This window comes from Anolis carolinensis, chromosome 4, assembly GCF_035594765.1.
Source record: "Anolis carolinensis isolate JA03-04 chromosome 4, rAnoCar3.1.pri, whole genome shotgun sequence".
NCBI lineage: Eukaryota > Metazoa > Chordata > Lepidosauria > Squamata > Dactyloidae > Anolis > Anolis carolinensis.
In genome coordinates this window covers 253,328,138-253,347,909 of record NC_085844.1, presented here as the reverse complement: position 1 = coordinate 253,347,909, position 19,772 = coordinate 253,328,138, and the positions used below count along the sequence as shown (strand labels likewise).

At 45.6% G+C, this 19,772-nt stretch overlaps 1 protein-coding gene across 1 annotated transcript; it reads right to left on the bottom strand.

The window, feature by feature from the left end:
- Positions 1-1,101: 1,101 nt before the first annotated feature.
- Positions 1,102-12,821, bottom strand: LOC107983657 (waprin-Phi1). The gene is made up of 4 exons (XM_062979212.1): positions 12,516-12,821; positions 12,090-12,242; positions 3,762-3,914; positions 1,102-1,311 (listed from the first exon to the last, which is right to left on the bottom strand). The coding sequence occupies exons 1-3, from the start codon at positions 12,637-12,639 to the stop codon at positions 3,763-3,765; spliced, it is 429 nt and encodes a 142-aa protein (XP_062835282.1). The 5' UTR covers positions 12,640-12,821; the 3' UTR covers positions 1,102-1,311; position 3,762.
- Positions 12,822-19,772: the final 6,951 nt, after the last annotated feature.

Genomic DNA, 19,772 nt, shown 5'->3' with positions numbered 1-19,772 from the left:
TTCCTCCTTGTGTGCCTGTCTACACTGACACTTTCTCCATGGTGGCTGCATGATGGATGGAGCTGATTTGGATGAACACTAGCCAATGCCACTTCCTCTTTGATATAGAAAAGATATAGAAAATATAGAAAAAAAGGATGTGGTTTCCTATTATGTTGTCTGGGACTTTAGAATGAGAGATATTTACAGCCACTTCCTCTTTTTGGGGAGCCATAAATTATGCAAGACGTTATTACACGTGCCTCCTAAAATGCTTTCCGCAATAGGCATCCCTTGGTAAATGCTGCCCCTGTATCTCATCATCTATATCTTTTTGATGGTTTTCTAAGTTGCTTTTCAGCTGCTCTGTGCAATGAACTCCTGAGATGCTTTAAAGAAAATTTCAAGTATTACATTATTATATATAAAAAAAATCAGTATAGTCATAGCAATACTCATTGCACAAGCATTACATCTCTATGCAAATGGTTCAGAAGCCAAAAGATGGATACCAATTATTTTCAGGATCACATCACTTCCTGATGTGCCGGGCCGGGCCGGGCTGTGGCGCAGCTGGCTAGTAACCAGCTGCAATAAATCACTACTGACCGAGAGGTCATGAGTTCAAAGCCCAGGTCGGGTTAAGCCCCCGACCATTAAATAGCCTGGCTTGCTGTTGACCTATGCAGCCCTGAAAGACAGTTGCATCTGTCAATTAGGGAAATTTAGGTACGCTTTATGCGGGAGGCTAATTTAACTAATTTACAACATCATAAAACTGCCAGCAAAACACGAGGAAAGGAATGAGGAAGTACAGCCACCAGTGGACAGTGAAGCAACAGCTCCCCCTGTGGCCGGAATCGTGAAGCTGGAAAAAATGTTAAATGTCTCTGTGTCTGTCTATATATGTTGTTTGTCTGTTGGCATTGAATGTTTGCCATATCTGTGTTCATTGTAATCCGCCCTGAGTCCCCTTCGGGGTGAGAAAGAAGGGCGGAATATAAATACTGTAAATAAATAAATAAATAAATAAATAAATAAAGTGCATTATATCAGATACCCCCCCCCCCCCAGTTGTCTCCATAATAAGCTATGAAGCAACAAAGCCACAGGAGTCGGGAGTTGCGGTGAGAAGTGAGCATTTTACTGGAAAAGTGCAAGAGGGACTCCAGCGGTCAGAGGATGGAGGGGTGCCCGGGTGGTGGAAGCAGGGCAGGCATTTCGGGAGTCCAGGGAGGTCACTGTTGCCATTGCCATGTCCTTCTGGGGAGCCAACCCCATTGGGAGGGCAGCGTCCTTGACCTCAGCTGCCTGGCAAGGTCTGGGAGGCATCTGCAGAAGATCAAGAAAGGAGAAATGGGCAATGCAGATCATTGGGATGGAATTCTTTGCAAAACCTTTCTCTATAGCAGTGTTTATAGAATCATAGAATCATAGAGTTGGAAGAGACCTTGTGGGCTATACAGTCCAAAGCACCCCCAACAGATGGCCATCCAGCTTCTGTTTAAAAGCCTCCAAAGAAGTAGTCTCCACCACACTCCAAGGCAGAGAGTTCCACTGCTGAACAGCTCTCATAGTTAGGAAATTCTTCCTAATGTTCAGGTGGAATCTCCTTTTCTGTAGTTTGAAGCCATTGCTCAGGGTCCTAGTCTCCAGGGAAGCAGAAAAGAAGCCTGCTCCCTCCTCCCCATGACTTCCCCTCACATGGCTATCATGTCTCCTCTCAGCCTTCTCTTCTGCAGGCTAAACATGCCCAGCTCTTTAAGCCGCTCCTCACAGGGCTTGTTCTCCAGGCCCTTGAACCTTTGAGTCACCCTCCTCTGGACGCTTTCCAGCTTAGAGTCAACATCTCCCTTCAATTGCGGTGCCCAGAATGGGACACGATGTGATTCCAGGTGTGGTCTGACCAAGGCAGAATAGAATAGAAGGCGAGCAGGACTTCCCTGGATCTAGACACTAGACTCCTATTGATGCAAGCCAAAAACCCATTGGCCTTTTAAGCTGCTGCATCACATTGTTGGCTCATGTTTAACTTGTTGTCCACGAGGACTCCAAGATCCTTTTCACATGTCCTGCTGTTGAGCCAGGCATCGTCCCCCGTTCTGTCTCTTTGCATTTCCTTTTTCCTGCCTAAGTGGAGTCTCTTGCATTTGTCCCTGTTGAAGTTCATTGTGTTAGTTTCGGCCCATCATCTCTCTAATCTGTTGAAATCGTTTTGAATTCTGCTCCTGTCTTCTGGTGTATTTGGCTATCCCTCCCTATTTGGTGTTGTCTGCAGACCTGAAGATCGTGCCCATGTTCTCAAAGTATTGGTGTCTCCTTCTTTGGAAGCCTTCCAAAAAGAGTCTGGGCAGCTCCTTTCTTCTGATGATGCAGTAGCTGGAGATCCTGCATTGAGCAGAATAGGGTTGGACTGGATGGCTCTTTTTTCAGCTGTGATCCTATAAATCTATGGTTGTCAGGCTGCAGATGGAATTAGGCTCTTGTAGTTCTAACTTTTAGTATAACCTCCAACCAGAAAGAAATGCCATAGAGTTCCGTCAGGATGATAGAATAATAGAATCATAGAATTGGAAGAGACCACAACAACCATCCAGTCCAACCATCTGCTATGCAGAAAAAGCACAATTGAAGCAACCTTGACAGATGGTCATCCAGCCTCCAGACTCCAAGGCAGTGAGTTCCACTGTTGAACAGCTCTTGGGGTCAGGAAGTTAGAATAATAGAATCCTAGAGTTGAAAGAGACCTCATGGGCCATCCAGTCCAACCCTATTCTGCCAAGAAGCAGGAAAATCACATTCAAAGCACCCCCTACAGATGGCCATGTAGCCTCTGCTACAATGTTCAGGTGGAATCTCCTTTCCTGTCATTTGAACCCATGGCTTCATTGGATCTAAGTTTCCAGAGCATCAGAAAACAAGCCCATTCCCTCTTTCTTATGAAATTCCTTCAAATATTGAAATAAGGCTATGATGTCCCCTTCTCCCAACCTTGTCTTCTGCAGGCTAAACACTTCTGCAAAAGTGGACCTAAAGTGGGGGCTCTCCTATCCCATCCCAACCCACCTTTTGGCTGATGCATTTCCCCAATCTCAACATGGCTTTCTACAAGCTCCAGTGGCAACAACTGAGAAGACACCTCACTCCATCCTGTAGGTCTCCTCCATGACCTTTAAGGAGGTTCCACATGTGGACTTGGAGAATGATGCCATGATTATGTTCCTGCCACAAGGACAAAGTGGGGTATTTGCTCATTGTCCCCACCCACCCTGAGTTTCCCACCACCCAGGCATGTTATTCTGCTTTGGACAGACATCACCTGGAATAATATCCCTGTGTCCAGTTCTGGGCAAAGCAACTCAAGAAGGAGATGGACAAGATGGAAGGTGTCCAGCGAGAGGTCACCAAAATGGTCAAAGATATGGAGACCATGCATCCATCTGAAGAGTGGCTTAGAGGGTTGGAGATGTTTAGCTTGGAGAAGGTTAACATGAGAGACATGTTTGGAAATTTGAAAGGATGCCATATTGAGGAGAGAGCTTGTTTTGTGGTGCTCCAGAGGCTAGGACACAATGCCACCATTGAAAGAGATCCACCTGAGCATTAGGAAGAGTGTCCTGAAAGTAAGAGCTGTCTGGTGGTGGGATATGCTTCATGGGAGTCCATTGGAGCCGCCTTCTCTGGAGATTTTAAGTAGGAACTGAATGGCCATCTGTTGGGAGGGCTTGGGTTGTGTCTTGGATTGGATGGACCCAATGGAGTAGGGGCCATCCTTGACTTACCTCAGACAACAGGAGCAGAGCATGACTTTTTTCCACATCCATTTGTGCAGCATTTCAATGCACCAGTGCATTGGGAATCCTTTTGGCATGTGTCTCGGCACAAGCCCAGCTGAGAGATGCCGGTGGAGTCGTGGCGGCAGGAGCCGGGCTTTTCTGCAAGAAGAGAAGGACAAAGAAGCATGAGAAGTGGAAGAGAGAAGACTTTGCCATTGGTTATAGAAAGGAAAGGGGGGAAAGGAAGGGGTCACCCTGAAAAGCAGCCTTGGCTCTTCCAAAGTGCATGAATTTGGCTCTTGATGGAGTTATTTCAGCAAATTTCTTCCTGCTCTGACTTTGAAAACTGCAGACTCTTCAAAGGCCATTCCTAGTTAGTTCTTATGAAGTGAAAAATTCACTTCCCCTTCTTTTCACAGAAAACAGCAAACTGCACTTTCGACACAAAGCGACTCTTTTATTTACAGGAAACATTGCACAAAATTAACATGCGTTGGTTTGAGCAGAAAATTCAAGATGAAATATTTACACAGCGACCTACTCTGGGAAGGTTCCCTTCCCATCTTCCCAGGGTTCTTCTCAACAGGATTTCCTGAGTGTAAGAAACACAGTCTTTGAAACTGTTAACTAATTAATTCATGTTCCTTTAATCCGTGATGAGAAGATCACGGGGTTTGATAGATAAACAAGGGAAGAAATTCTGCAGAATTTGGTCACAGCCACAGTTCAGTTGAAGCTGAACAGAACATCTTGGAAAGGAGAAAAAAGAGGAAGAGGAGGAGGAGGAAGAGGAGGAGGCTGGTGGAGGAGGAGAAGTTGAAGAGGAGGAGGGAAGACCAAGGAGGGGAAGAAGAGGAGGAAAGGAAGAGGATGGAGTAGTAGTAGTTCTCAACCTGTGGGTACCCAGATGTTTTCATAGAAACATAGAATCCTAGCATTGGAAGAGACCTCGTGGGTCATCCAGTCCAACCCCATTCTGCCAAGAAGCAGGAAAATCGCACTCAAGCACCCCTGACAGATGGCCACCCAGTCTCTGCTTCAAAGCCTCCAAAGAAGGAGCCTCTACCACACTCTGGGGCAGAGAGTTCCACTGCTGAAGAGCTCTCACGGTGAGGAAGTTTCTCCTTTCCTGTAATTTAAAGCCATTGTTTCATTGCATCCTAGTCTCCAGGGCAACAGAAAACAAGCCTATTCCCTTCTTCCCATGACTTGATCCATGGCCCTCATCATTTCTCCTCTCAGCCTTCTCTTCTGCAGGCTAAACATGCCCAGCTCTTTAAGCCGCTCCTCATAGGGCTTGTTCTCCAGACCCTTGATCCTTTGAGTTGCCCTCCTCTGGACATGTTCCAGCTTAGAGTCAACATCTCCCTTCAATTGTGGTGACCAGAACTGGACTCAGTGATTCCAGGAAAAGTGATCTGACCAAGGCAGAATAAAAGAGAGGGGGAGTATGACTTCCCTGGATCGAGGCACTAGGCTCATATTGATGCAGGCCAACATCACATTAGCTTTTTAAGCTGCCACATGACATTCTTGGCTCATGTTCCCCTTCCTCCCCACGAGGACTCCAAGATCCTTTTCACATGTCCTGCTATCAAGCCAGGCATCGTCCCCCGTTCTGTATCTTTGCATTTCATTTTTTCTGCCTAAGTGGAGTATCTTACATTTGTCCCTGTTGAGGTTCATTGTGTTAGTTTTGGTCCATCTCTCTCGTTTTGGCCTTCAACTCCCAGAAATCCTAACAGCTGGTAAACTGGCTGGGATTTCTGGGAGTTGTAGGGCAAACACCTGGGGATCTACAGGTTGAGAACCACTGGAGTAGAACGTGGAAGAGTTGGAAGAAGAGGAGGAGGAGGAGGGGGGAATAGAAAATGGAGAGGAGGAGACGAGGTGCAGAAATACCATAAGGATGAATAGAAGAAGGAGCTGCAAAGAATTGTTCATTATGTTCTATGGCAAGGTGGGCAAAGGGTGGTCCATGGGCTCTATGTGGCACCATGACCTTTTTTGGTGGCCTACCGAAGGCACCTGCGTCCTCAGGACAAGTTAAGAGGCTTATATACTTTCTTGTTTGGCAAGCGCTCTCTCGAAATTACAAAAGAAGCCCTGCTCCTGCCGTCTTTCTCCCTGGGTCCTCCACGGATTGGAAAACAATGCCAGGGCTGCCAGGGCAGGGAGCGGGAGCCTTAAAATAGCCCTCTCTTTAATTGCTGGTTTAAACAATGTGTGCAAGTGTGTGTAGATTAGTTCCAAAAGATAGTGCTCTCTTTGGGCACTGGATGAACTGTTCCAGAAACCCAATCAATCAATCGGTCAATCAAACAAACAAACAAACACAAAGTACGGAAAAAGTTGAGCGTGAACCCATTTTCAGCCCCCCCCCCCCCCCAGCAAACAGCCTGCAGCCTTTCCCGAAGGGCTCAATTGATGTCAAAACAGTGATATGGTCAGAATCTTTCCAGAAGTGACTGGGGTGGAACATGTCACTTCTTTTCTTTTGCCCACATTGAAAGAACAGCATAATTGGAAACACGGATCATCCAGCCCTTCCTGCTGCTGCTCTATGGCCCTGTCCACACTGACCATTTAATACTGTTTGGAACTAGCTTCAAAGTGCAATAGCCAGACAACAAAGCATGCAAAGAAAGCCCTCCATGCACACCAGTGCTTTGTGGTTTATGTAATCGCTATCTAGGCCTCAGACTGTTTCCAGGATCTTCAACAGCATGTGTTGTTGAAGGCTTCCATGGCCAGAATCACTGGGTTGCTGTGAGTCTTTCGGGCTGTATGGCCATGTTCCAGAAGCTTTCTCTCCTGACTTTTCGCCCACATCTGTGGCAGGCATGTTCAGAAGTTGTGAGGATGCCTGCCATAGATGTGGGTGAAACGTCAGGACAGAACACTTCTAGAACATACAGCTAGGAAAATGCCCAACAACCCAGATATTCTGGCCATGAAAGCCTTCGACAACACAAGCAACTGTAATCCAGGCGTTTTGATACTTAGAGCAAAACTAGATCCCAAGGCTTGAAGACTTGTACATAACTATAATCCAATGGCTTGAAAACTTGAACCAAGAATTGTAATCCAATCAAGAGGCATTGATCTTAAACAGGAAAACAAGATACAGAAGCAAAGACAAGAACTTCTAACTCGGAGCTCCCAAGACAGGCGACTTGACCCATGAAAATCCAACGTTGATCTCCTGACGAACATTATCTCAAAACGCTTAAGAATTCTAATTCTTACCCATGATATCAGTCTTTCTAACACCTGGGTTCCCTTGGCTTATGTTTCAGCCACTGGGAACAACAAATTTGTCTCTGTTTCACACTATCTCTTTGTAAGTGTAATTGCTGAGTTATAGGCAAAGCTCCTGTCCAGGGCCGGCCCCACTATTGAGGCACCTGACGCCGCCGCCTCGGGCGCAGGCCCGGGGGGGCGCCGTCAGGCTGGGCGGGAGGCGGGGCACCGCCCTGACAGTGCCCCGCCTCCCGCCCAGTGCGCCCTGGCCCGTCTGGCCTTTTCTAGCTGGCCAGAATGCAGCGGAGGTCCCTGCAGGCCGCAATCGCGGCCTACAGGGACCTCCTCTGCAGTCTGGCCTGCTAGGAAAGGCCAGACGGGCGAGCGGGAGTAGCGGAGGCGGAGCCAGCTCTGACGCCGCTCCCCCCACCCAGCGTGCCCTGGCCCCGCCTCCCACGCTGCGTGGGAGGCGGGGCCAAGGCACGCTGGGCGGGGGGGGGAGCGGCGTCAGAGCTGGCTCCGCCTCCGCTACTCCCGCTCACCCGTCTGGCCTTTCCTAGCAGGCCAGAAAGCAGCGGAGGTCCCTCCAGGCCGCGATTGCGGCCTGGAGGGACCTCCGCTGCTTTCTGGCCTGCTAGAAAAGGCCAGACGGGCAAGCGGGAGTAGCGTGGGAGGCGGGGCCAACTCTGGCCCCGCCCCCCGCCCAGCGTGCCCTGGCCCCGCCTCCCACGCTGCGTGGGAGGCGGGGCCAGGGGCACGCTGGGCGGGGGCGGGGCCAACTGTGGCCCCGCCCCCCTCACTAATCGCCCTGGCCCCGCCTCCCACGCAGCGTGGGAGGCGGGGCCAGGGCACGCTGGGCGGGGCCAGGGCGCGGGAGGCGGGGCCGGTGGCGGGGGCGCTTTTCAGCACCCCCGCTTCCCATTAAAAAATATCTCCAGCCGGCCCTGCTCCTGTCTCCTCCACATTCATTTCAGAGTCAATTTCTAGCAGATTCTCATGAGAACCACTTTCTGTTTCCCTAACAACAGATCTACCCAAAGCATTCCCATCATCAGGAGGAACGCTTTCGTTTTCCCCACAGAAGCAACACGCTCCGAAGTCAAAATCACAGACTCCACCAAAAGACTCACAGCAACCCACTCTTCAATACTAATTTGAAACTGATATAAGTCATCATTTAATGAAGTTCATTGAAGAGCAGGGAAGAGAATGATCCCATATTGATCACACATACCCGGTTTCCCCTAAAATAAGACATCCCCAGAAAATAAGACCTAGTAGAGGTTTTGCTGAATTGCTAAATATAAGGCCTCCCCCAAAAGTAAGACCTAGCAAGGTTTTTGTTTGGAAGCATGCCCATCGAACAGAACACCAGAGCATGCAGGATCGGTAAATGTACATACCATAGAGTGTTGTACATGGAAATATTGGTAGTAACAAAAAATTCTTGATAGGATTCACAGTTTGTCTGGTTATGCTGGTTTGTGATGACAACTACTGTACAGTATATAATAAATGTTCAATTTTTTTGTTCAACAATAAATGTGAATTCTTCATGGAAAAACAAGACATCCTCTGAAAATAAGACCTAATGCATCTTTGGGAGCAAAAATTAATATAAGACTTATTATATTTTCGGGGAAACACGGTAGGTCCATGTGAAGACTTCCAGCACCAGATTTGGGCTGAGGATGGGTTGTCTTGCTCTTGCAGCCATGAAGCCTTGGGGAGGCCTGGGACTGCAGTGAATTCCAGCTAAGAATGCCAAGCTGCCCCTTTGTTCCCATGCTCTCTCTGCCTCTCAGCATGGGAGCGTATTGCTGCCTTCCTGCCAAGTTGGCAGCTGTATGTGTGCTTTCTATTTGGAGTAAGTCCATTGTTTTTCCCAGTCTCTGCAAAGGTGCAGAACAACTGCTTATAGTCTCCACACCAATGTTGATTCCATGCTTCCAGTAAGTAGCTGCCTCCAGACCATGAGATGTGGATCCAGATAAGGAGAACTGGCCAAACACTCTCTTTAAAACAAAGCAAATACTGGGTGTGCTGTCCCGCTTGTTCCACGCCATTCCTTCCACCGAGAAGATCAAGGCAGGGTGGATTTACATTGTAGAATGAATGCAGTTTGACACCACTGAACTGCCAGGGTTCCATGCCATGGAATCCTGGGAGTTTGTAGTCTGATGAGGCATCTGCACTCTTGGTCAGGGAAGAGTCAGAGAATCTGGGATTTTAGGGGAAAAGAAGCAACAGGGATGTCATTACAGACCTCCAAGCCAGACTGGGTGGTCTCACTTTCAGGAAGGAGAGATGTGATAATTCTTCTTCATCCTGGAAAGAAGGAAGGACTGTTGTGCCATGAGATGGATGGCCATCTATCGGGGGTGTTTTGAATGTGATTTTCCTGCTTCTTGGCAGAATGAGGTTGCATTGGATGGCCTACAAGGTCTCTTCCAACTCTAGGATTCCATGTTTGTATCATAGTAATGGTAGAATTCAATTATTTTGACCCTTGTTGGAAGACAAACTCTGCCAAGAACATCAGGTTTGACCAGACCTCACTTCCCTGCAGACTATTTCATGGTCCAGAAGGTGGAAGAGGCAATAAGGGGAGACACAACATGGAGAATGTGGCGAAATGCTAACAAAGGATAGCAAAAAGGCAGAACTCCTCCAAATCTTCATAGCCTCAGTCTTCCTTCTCCCAAAAGGAGAACAGAACTCAACTTGGGGAGGATGGAGCAGAGGATGCAGGAGAGGAAATGTAGCACAAATGAGGTAGAGAGGCAGCGCAAGAATATCTGGCTAATCTAAACAAATCCCAGATCTCCAGAACAAGATGAACTACATTCAATGGAATTAAAGGAATGGGTAGAAGGTATTTTTAAAATCACTGGGAATCATCTTTGAGAATTCCTTGGCTTAATGGAGACTGTGCCAGTCTGGATTCTTCCAGGAGTGGCAGCCTAAGAATTCATTAATCAAATTATCAAATAAAGAAGAAAATACTAATGAACAATCACGAAGCAGCATGACGTAATAATTTGAGCATCAGACTACAGCCCTGGAAACCAGAGTTCAAATCTCTGCTCAGATATGGACAAGTCACACCCTCTCAGTTTCAGAGAAAGGCAAAGGCAAACCCCATCTTGCCAAATTCCTCCAAGAAAACCCCTTGATAGGTTTATCTGGGGATCGCCAGAGACTGTAAATGACTTCAAGGCACACAACAACAGCAATGGGTCTCTTAACACTTCAAAAACAAACCCACCCTGAGATTTGCAACACACAAAAACGTCGACATCAGGAGATTCAGGATTTGATAGAATAATAAGAAGGAGACAATACCTTCCACCCATCACCCCAGCCAGCAATGTTTCTCATGGACTGTTGCAATATCTGAACTTTTGACTATTTATTATTTCATATATTTGTATCCCACCCTTCTCATGCTAAAAAGGGAGGGCTTATAGCAGGCAGCAATTTGATGCTGACACATATAAATATAAAATAAACAGATGCAATTAAAACCACCCAATCCAGATCATAGCAATGACCGGAAACTGCCTTTGTTTGGTTTTAATCCAGGTGGATTCCTACAATTGTGCACCAAAAACAACCTAAGGAGCTCCTTCTCTCTTCCTTCACCTGGAATAACCCTGAGTCCAGTTCTGGGCACTACACTTCAAGAAGGATTTGGACAAGCTGGAAAGTGTCCAGAGAAGGGAGACCAAAACATCAAAAAATCTGGAAACCATTAATCTCGAAAAGGAGTCCTCTTGAGAAGGGGGCAAGCTTGTTTTTTTGCTACTCCAGAGACCGGGCACAATGGAGCAATGGATTCAAGTTACAGAAACAGAGATTCCACCTAAATATTAGGAAGCACTTTGTGATGGTTAGGTATGTTCCAAAGTGGAACATGCTGCCTGGGAGTCTGGTGGAGTCTCCTTTTCTAGAGGGACTAGACCAGGGGTCCCCAAACTTTTAAAGCAGAGGGCCGGTCCACAATCCTTCAGACTGTTGAGGGGGGCGAATTATCATTTGAAAAAAAAAAACGAACAAATTCCTATGCACACTGCATATGTCTTATTTGTAGTGCAAAACAACAACAACAATGTAAGAACAATACAATATTTAAAAATGAAAACAGTTTTAACCAACATAAACCTATCAGGATTTCAATGGAAAGTGTGGGCCTGTTACTGGCCAATGAGATAGTTAAGTTAATTAGGATTGTTGTTGTTGTGTGCCTTCAAGTCATTTCAGACTTTGGGCAAGCCTAAGTTTAAAATTATTTATTTATTTATTTATTTATTTACTACATTTATTTATTACATTTATATCCCACCCTTCTCACCCTGAAGGGGACTCAGAGCAGCTGTATGTACATACAATATATTATATTATTAGCATAGCACAATATTAGCATTATATATTACTATATTGAACTATACCACTATACTTTAATATTATATGTAACATATAACATATAATTAATATTATTATATGGTATTATTATGAGTATTATATTGTATAACATTATAACATTTTTATCAATATTATATGTAGAGTATATACAATATATTATTAAAACTGATATAAAAATATCTCTATATATAAAAGGGTAATGAAATTTCGGCCTAGGACAAAACAACAAAACTACACATCCCAGAAACACTAAACTTGGCAGCATAACCCCTCATCCATGCCTCTATGTTCATACAACAAAAAGCTCCAGCTACTCCAGAAAACCGCCAGGCTTTGAGACTGCAAGGCTATTCACTGCTATTCCACCTGGCCAAAAAAGGATTCCCATAAGCCACAGCAACGCGTGGCTGGGCAAAGCCAGTTATATTATAAAACTGAGGGCGGGGGCCAGGTAAATGACCTTGGAGGGCCGCATCCGGCCCCCGGGCCTTAGTTTGGGGACCCCTGGACTAGACTGTCTTCCTGCTTGGACTGGATGGCTCTCAGGGGTTTCTTCCAACTGAATGATTCTACAACTCCCTACCAGTTGAGACTGGATCCTGGGGCTGGAGAGATTCCCAGCAAGTGTATGTGTGCATGAATGTGTATGGGCAAGAGAAGCATTACCATCTGGGATCCGGCAAACCTTGCTGCAGCCCATCGAGCAGCACTTCGCATTCCCTTCGCAGCCGGCGTCCGACTGGCATTCTGTCGTGCAGTTCGCGCTGGCCGGCAACACCTCTGTGTTTTCAGGGCAGGTGCCCACTTTTCCTGCTGCAACTGCAAACAAAGGCAACGGGGTTGGCATTCCACTTGCAGGAGTGTCTTGGCTCCGTGGCATGTTGAGAGGGAAATAGCTCTTTCCCTCTTGGCATGCCAAGGGGCCAAGGATGCCTTTTCCAAGGATCCTAAGGAGGAAGGACAAAGTATGGGTGCCAACCGGATGCAAGTGGCAGGTTTCTTTGGATCAAGGCCTGCTTACATTGGCTCTAACCAGAGGCCTTCCTCTCCCGTGGGGAGCCAAGTGGGCTGGCGTTTTCCTCCTTCACCCACCTGTGACGTTGTTCTGCTCGGAGGCATCTACCCGCCGAACGCAAACGATGGAGAGACCCACAAGCGAGAGGAAGAGGAGCTGAGTGATGCCAAGGCTGCTGCTTCTGGGACTCCTGGGCTTCATGGCGATGGATGGCCGTCCGAATGGGGCTCCACCTGCCCCAGGCCAAGCTTTAAGCTCTCCTCCCAGGTGTGACTTGGAGAGGGAGGGAGCGAGGAAGTGAAGAAAGAAGAGAGGGAGGGAGGGAGGGAAGGAAGGTGATGAATAGAGAGAGAACAGGCCTGGCCGGGCTCCCTCCTTGAGCGATTGCCCAACGCGCAGGAGGACGGATCAGGTGTCGCAGGTGCAAACCAGGAAGCGGCAACCGGCTCCCGCAGAGCAAGCCCAGGGATCCTTCACACACAGCGATGTCCCTGATTGCAAAATGCACAGGTGCCTTGGTTCAAGTATTTTCTGAGCTGTGAAATTGGAATTTCTTTCCCTCCTCAGAGTGTAATAGGAAAGCCGTAACATTTCACACCATCTTCACGAATGAGAGGAATAGGTAAAGGTAAAGGTAAAGGTTTCCCCTGACATTTAGTCCAGTTGTGACCGACTCTGGGGGTTGGTGCTCATCTCCATTTCTAAGCCGAAGAGCTGGTGCTGTCCGTAGACACCTCCAAGGTCATGTGGCCGGGATGTGGAGTGGTACCTATTGATCTACTCACATTTGCATGTTTTTGAACTGCTAGGTTGGCAGAAGCTGGAGCTAACAGCGGGTGCTCACTCTGCTCTCCGGGTTTGAACCTGGGACCTTTCGGTCTGCAAGTTTGGCATCTCAGCGTCTTGACACACTGAGCCACCGGTGGCTCCATGGGAGGAATACAGGGAGACAATGACATCACCTTGACCCTTCCTCTGACCGATTCTTGACCACTTAGTTTCTTGCAAGACATAGGTGCCTACAATGGTCAGCTGGCATCTCTCGGTGACAATCTTTTCAGGAAAGAACTGGAAAACAGGAGAAAGGACCAGATGTTTCAGGAATTTTATGGGTGGCATAGAAGAGGGGTCCCCCAAACTCTTCAACTTGCATCTTTAGTTATGAGCCATTGCTCACATACACAACATCTGTATAATCAAACATGTCTGGATTCTTCTAACTCCCTTGTGTTGAGATCATATTTTCATTGGAGGCTTCTGAGCAGAGAGTTTGGGTCCTCATCTCATAGGGGTACTTCATTGTTAATGCCCTTTGCTGGCAGAGGATGGACTAGATGACCTTTGGGATCCCGTCCCGCTTTGTGATTCTCAGGAAAAGGGAGGGAAATCCTCTAGTTTGATACATACGGCAGCAGCATTGCAAAGGATGGAAGATTGTGGCCCAGAGAGGGTTAGTCTGGAACATGGGTATTGGCCTTCACAAACTGCCCCTGTTATATCTTGGTGGTTTCATCCAAGGCTTGAATTGTGGATGGAAGAGGACAGGAGGGAAAGACCTTCTTTTCTTAGTCCTGCAAATTTGTGTTTCTTTCCTTTCTGCCCCACTTCTTCAATGCTGGAAAGAGCCTGGGGGGATACAGCCACTCTCCATATTTTTGGAATTATTGCCAGGTGAATTTCTGATCTACTAACAAGGCAGTGAGAGGGAAGCTATTTGGACTTCTTGCCTTGCTTGTGGCCTCCATGGAAGGTTGGAACAGCTGGAGAAGGATGCTGGGTTTTACGAGGGTTGAATGAAAAGTAATGCCTCCACCTTCGTAACTCCTCAACAGATGGCAGTCTTGGTATGTGGCAGGTTCTGGCTTGTTCAGTAGACTCTCCTCTACAGTTAGTTAGCATTGAATGTTTGCGTTGTTAAAGTGCAAAGTATGGAACCCTGCACAGACAGGGAAGCCTTAACATTGAACGGTTGTGTTGTTAAAGTGCGAAGTATGGAACCCTGAGCAGACAGTTGGTCAATGCGACTTAAGCCATGTGCAGTCGTTGAATTCTTGACAGCAGAAGGTGTCACCCCAAAGGAGATTCATCAATGAATGCAGCAGTTTATGGTGAATGTGTTGATGTGAGTCCTGTGCGTCGTTGGGTGAGTAAGTGCACGATGGGTCCTGTGAGACGCTGGTTGCGGAAACAGAGTGCTGACTTCTTCTGGGACGGCTTCAGAAAACTAATTCATCATTGGCAAAAATGTATCCAATTGTCTGGTGATTATGTGGAAAAGTGAATAGTGGTCGTTAAAGAGCACATTCTAAGGATTATTTCTGCATTTGATTTATTAAAATATTCCTATCCAAACCCAAGTAATGGCAGTGGAGGCATTACTTTTCATTCAACCCTCATAATTGGTATCTTCACTAACATGGTTTGTAGGTATTGCAGCCCTTGAGCAGAGATTTAATTCATGTCACACCTGGCAAGGCAGCCAGTGTGTTGTAGTATCCTGGGTGTGTTGGTTCACTCACTTGAGTCATGTTGATCAATTCAGCCCATCCTTTATCTCTCTCTGTCTCTTTCTACAAAGGTATTTTCTTCCTTGCATGTTCCATGGCTGGTCAAATAAATAGGTGCATCCAAGTCCGTTGCAGTGATGTCTACTGCTATGTGCTTCTGCATTCAAGACTTGAACAGGAAAGATGAAGGAATCTTGACTATCTTTAGGGCTGGCCAATGCAAGGCTGGCCTCGTGGACCTCACCAGTTGCAGATGTGCCACCATAGGGCCCTTTGCCATTGCCCTCCATGTGTTTCAGATTGTTTTGAAGCCACTGAAATCTTCTTCCTTCAAAATGAGACATGTTTGGGAACGCTGGTTGCTTCTCCGAGACCATCTGAGGCAATGTCCAGTATTGTCACCAGGACTGGATATCTCCAGGGACACCTCCGGTCTTAGAATAGATGGCATCATGGCCCTTGACCATTTCCATCCTTGTGCTTGAGCTGTTCTCAAGCCATTTAAATTTTTTCAAATTGAGTCACGTTTGGGAACACTTGCCTGCGGGGACGGGTACTCTGAGAGTTGTAGTTTTACAAGGCTCAAGATTGCTAGTGCCTCTCCAGACTATGACTCCCAGAATTCCACAGCATTGACCCATGGCAGGCTTGTTTCCTTCTGCCTTGGAGACTAGGACTCAGAACCATGGGTTCAAGTGACAGGAAGTAGATTCCACCTGAACATGAGGAATTGCCTCTGGCAGAAGCGGGTGGACTAGATGGCCTCTGGGATCTCTTCCAACTCTACAATTCCAAGTGGAGTCAAATTGCATTAAATCTACAGTACAGACACAGCCAAAGTGAGAAAACCAAGAGGAAGCAGCGGAAGGTTGACTGAGCCGGACCTTGGTTTTGTGTTGGTTTGAGTGACACCTTTCAAGGAGGTTCAAGGACATGGCATGCAAAGCATAGGAAAACACTTGGGGGGTGGACAGCCTAGGAACCACATAGGTAGGCAAACAATATGTGCGCTAAATAAATATTTATAGCTTTCTTTGAAAACTGTTTCTTCTTTCCTGTTTGGCTGTTTGGCAAGTCTGTTTGTTCTCAGTGTCAACTTTCCAGTGGCTTCATCTGTTGACGTTTTGCCAGGGTGGCAATTCATAGTACTGACCACACAGATACATGTTTACACTGCAGAGATGCAATGTGTAGAAAGAAGCACAGGCTCCTAGAGTTGGAGGACACCCCAAAGGCCATCTAGTCCAACCTCAACACTATCCAAGCCCTCCCAACAGATGGCCATCTAGTCTTGCTTCAAAACATCTAGAGAAGGAGATTCCACTGGATGCCTATGCAGATGCATATTTCAAAGTTGAACGGCTCTAAACATCAGAAAGTTCTTCCTAAAGGTGAGGCGGGATCTCATTTTCTGAAACGTTAACCCGTTGCTCTGTGTCTTTGTCTCTGGAGGAGCAGAAAGCAATCCTGCTCCATCTTCAACATGATATCCTTTCATAAATTTAAATACATCTATCATGTACCCTATTGACCTTTTCTTCCTTCAGTTAATCGTGCCCTGCCCACCAGTCACTCCTCAAAGGGAATTATTGTTTACAGACCTTTGACAATTGGAGTTACCCTTCTCTGGACCTCTTTCACCTTGTCCATCACCTTCAATTGTTTTGCCAAGAACTGGGCTCAGGGTTGTTCCAGCTGATGTCCAACCAAAGCAGAAGAGAATGAGACCAAGCATTTCCTTGATCTGCACACTATTCTCAAGTTGATGCAGCCTAGAATCACATTGACTTTTTAAAGCTACCACATCACACTCTTGTCTCGTGTTCAACCGGAGGTCTTCTAAGACACCTAGACCCTTCTCACACATATGTCTGTCAAGCCAGATGTCACTTGTCTTATATTTGCGCAGTTCAGCAAGGATGAATAAAATAGTAATAGAAACCTAGAGTTGGAAAAGGTCCCAGGGGACATCCAGACCAACCTCCTGCTGTGATGTGTAGATTAAATGTCATTGTATGAAAGCTGTATGACTGGGGCCTATGTAAGGTTGAAGACACCATCCTAAGAAAACTGGAATCTGGAAGAATGGCATTATGGAGAAACAAAGGAAGTGAAGAATTCAGATGTTGCAGTTTCTCCACCTATGTATATGACAGAATTGTATTTGATGGTTGATTGATATTATTAACTATTGTAATACCTTTGTTTTATATTGTATTTTGTTTTTATCTTGTTATATTGTGAATTGTATATATGTTGTTTTTATCTGATTATGCTGTCTGGGTTCCGTCCCATGTAAGCCACCCCGAGTCCCCTTGGGGAGATGGTGGCAGGGTATAAATAATAATAATAATAATAATAATAATAATAATAATAATAATAATAATGAAAAAGGTTTGGATCATTGATGTTGCCATCCCAGGTGACAGTCGCATTGACGAAAAACAACAGGAAAAACTCAGCCGCTATCGGGACCTCAAGATTGAAACCAGTGCAGGTGGTCCCGGTGGTGATCGGCACACTGGGTGCCGTGCCAAAAGATCTCAGCCGGCATTTGGAAACAATAGACATTGACAAAATTACGATCTGCCAACTACAAAAGGCCACCCTGCTGGGATCTGCAAACATCATCCGAAAATACATCACACAGTCCTAGACACTTGGGAAGTGTTCGACTTGTGATTCTGTGATACGAAATCCAGCATATCTATCTTGTTTGCTGTGTCATAATAAAATAATAATACAGTAGAGTCTCACTTATCCAAGCTAAACGGGCCGGCAGAAGTTTGGATAAGCGAATATCTTGGATAATGAGGGATTAAGGAAAAGCCTATTAAACATCAAATTAGGTTATGATTTTACAAATTAAGCACCAAAACATCATGTTATACAACAAATTTGACAGAAAAAGTCATTCAATACGCAGTAATGTTATGTTGTGATTACTGTACTTACGAATTTAGCATCAAAATATCACGATATATTGAAAACATTGACTACAAAAATGGCTTGGATAATCCAGAGGTTTGAATAAGCAAGGCTTGGATAAGTGAGATTCTACTGTAATAATAATTATCCATGAACTGCTGAACTGTTGCCACGACCAGAGACAATGATTAACTATTGAACTGTGGTTGAAAACAACATGTTTACATGGTAAAAGACATGGTTTACATGGTTCTTTAAGGAAGCAACCACAATGTGCCTTATTTAAGAAGGAAATCTAACATCTGTCCAGAATTGATGGAGTCAGCCAGCTTTAGATGCAAAACAATCTGTCAGTCATTTACAACCTTTTGGAACAACATCAGCAAGAAATATGCTTTATAAGAGACCTTTTTACTATCCAAAAGTGTGGCAGACAGTGGAGTCTGGTCACCCACAACTTTCTCCAAGGGATTGAGAGAGATGGTGTATTCGCAGAATGGCACATTTTCAGGGACATTTTCAGGGGACACAATCTGACCTTTGTCTGGTTCTCTTCTCCAGGAGCAGGAAAAAGGGATGATAATGTATGCTTGATGATGAGTGAATGTTATATGTGTGTGAATATTGAGCAAAATGTAATATCCCCTTTGTTTGTGTAACCAATGTCGCTATCGTCTCTGTGTGTCTACCTTCTTTCTCTGTAAAAGTGTTTACTGCAATCTGTCTCACTGGAAACGTAATAAAAGCACTCTTTTAATGTTTAAAAAATATTCATGACATATTCATGAATATGACAAACTGACCTCATGGATTGCAACAATGCAGTTAAAGACTAGAAAAAAGACCAACTGGACTGTATTTAAAGAATGGATGAAAGAAAACAAGACTAAATTGCTTATCTGAATCCGACATACAACAAATCTGAATACACAATAGGATACAGTAAAGAGAAGCATGATGGACTTTTTCCCCCCGCTGAATTTATTCCCTTATACTCTTTTGCATTTTTGGGTTTTTTTTTCTTGCACCACCCCCACCTTAATGAAGAAAGGAAGCTCGACTTTTTTTCCTTTTATTTCTCTCACCTTTTTTTCTTCTTCTTTTCCCCCTCCCTCTTTTTTCCAGCTTCTATCATATTGCTTCTCCTCCCCCCTCCTTATCCCATTTGAATGGTTTTCCCCTCCCCCTCTCCCTATCCCTAGGAAAATCTTTCAATAAAAATTATTGAAAAAATATATTCATGACATTTCCAGACAGGAAAACACAACTGAAATACCCCTGAAATCTTCCCATTCAAGCTTTGCTTAAAGAGCTCCAAAGAGGAAGTGTCCACCACCTTCTGAGTTGCTCCACCCTCCATAGTTGACCGTAACGAAGTTTCTGGTAATATTTAGGTAGAATCTCTCTTTCTCTATCTTGTTTTGGATTTCTTAGGATCAGAAGGTTGGAAGGAGAAGCAAGGGCTATCTAGTCCAACCTCTTGCCAGACAGGGACACATCCCCTGAGAGATTGCCACCCAACCTCTGCTTATCATTGTTTTTCCATGTGCTTCAGAGGAAAATGAATATTTTGGAGCCACACTCATACACCCCAAATTGTTTCTGGAAGATACTTTTTCATGCAAAAAGCCAACACATGCATTTCTGTGCAGGAGAACACTTTAGGGATTTCAGATATAGCCTCATTGCTTTCTTGGGATGCATCTACACCATAGAATCAATTTAACTTGACACCACTTTAACTGCAGTGGCAATACTATGGAGTCCTAGGATTTGTAGTTTGGGGAGGTAGCAGAACTCTTTGGCAGAGAAGGCTAAAGATCTTGTAAACCTATACCTCCCATGACTCCATAGCAATGAGCAAGGGCAGTTAAAGTGGGTTCAAACTGCATTACTTCT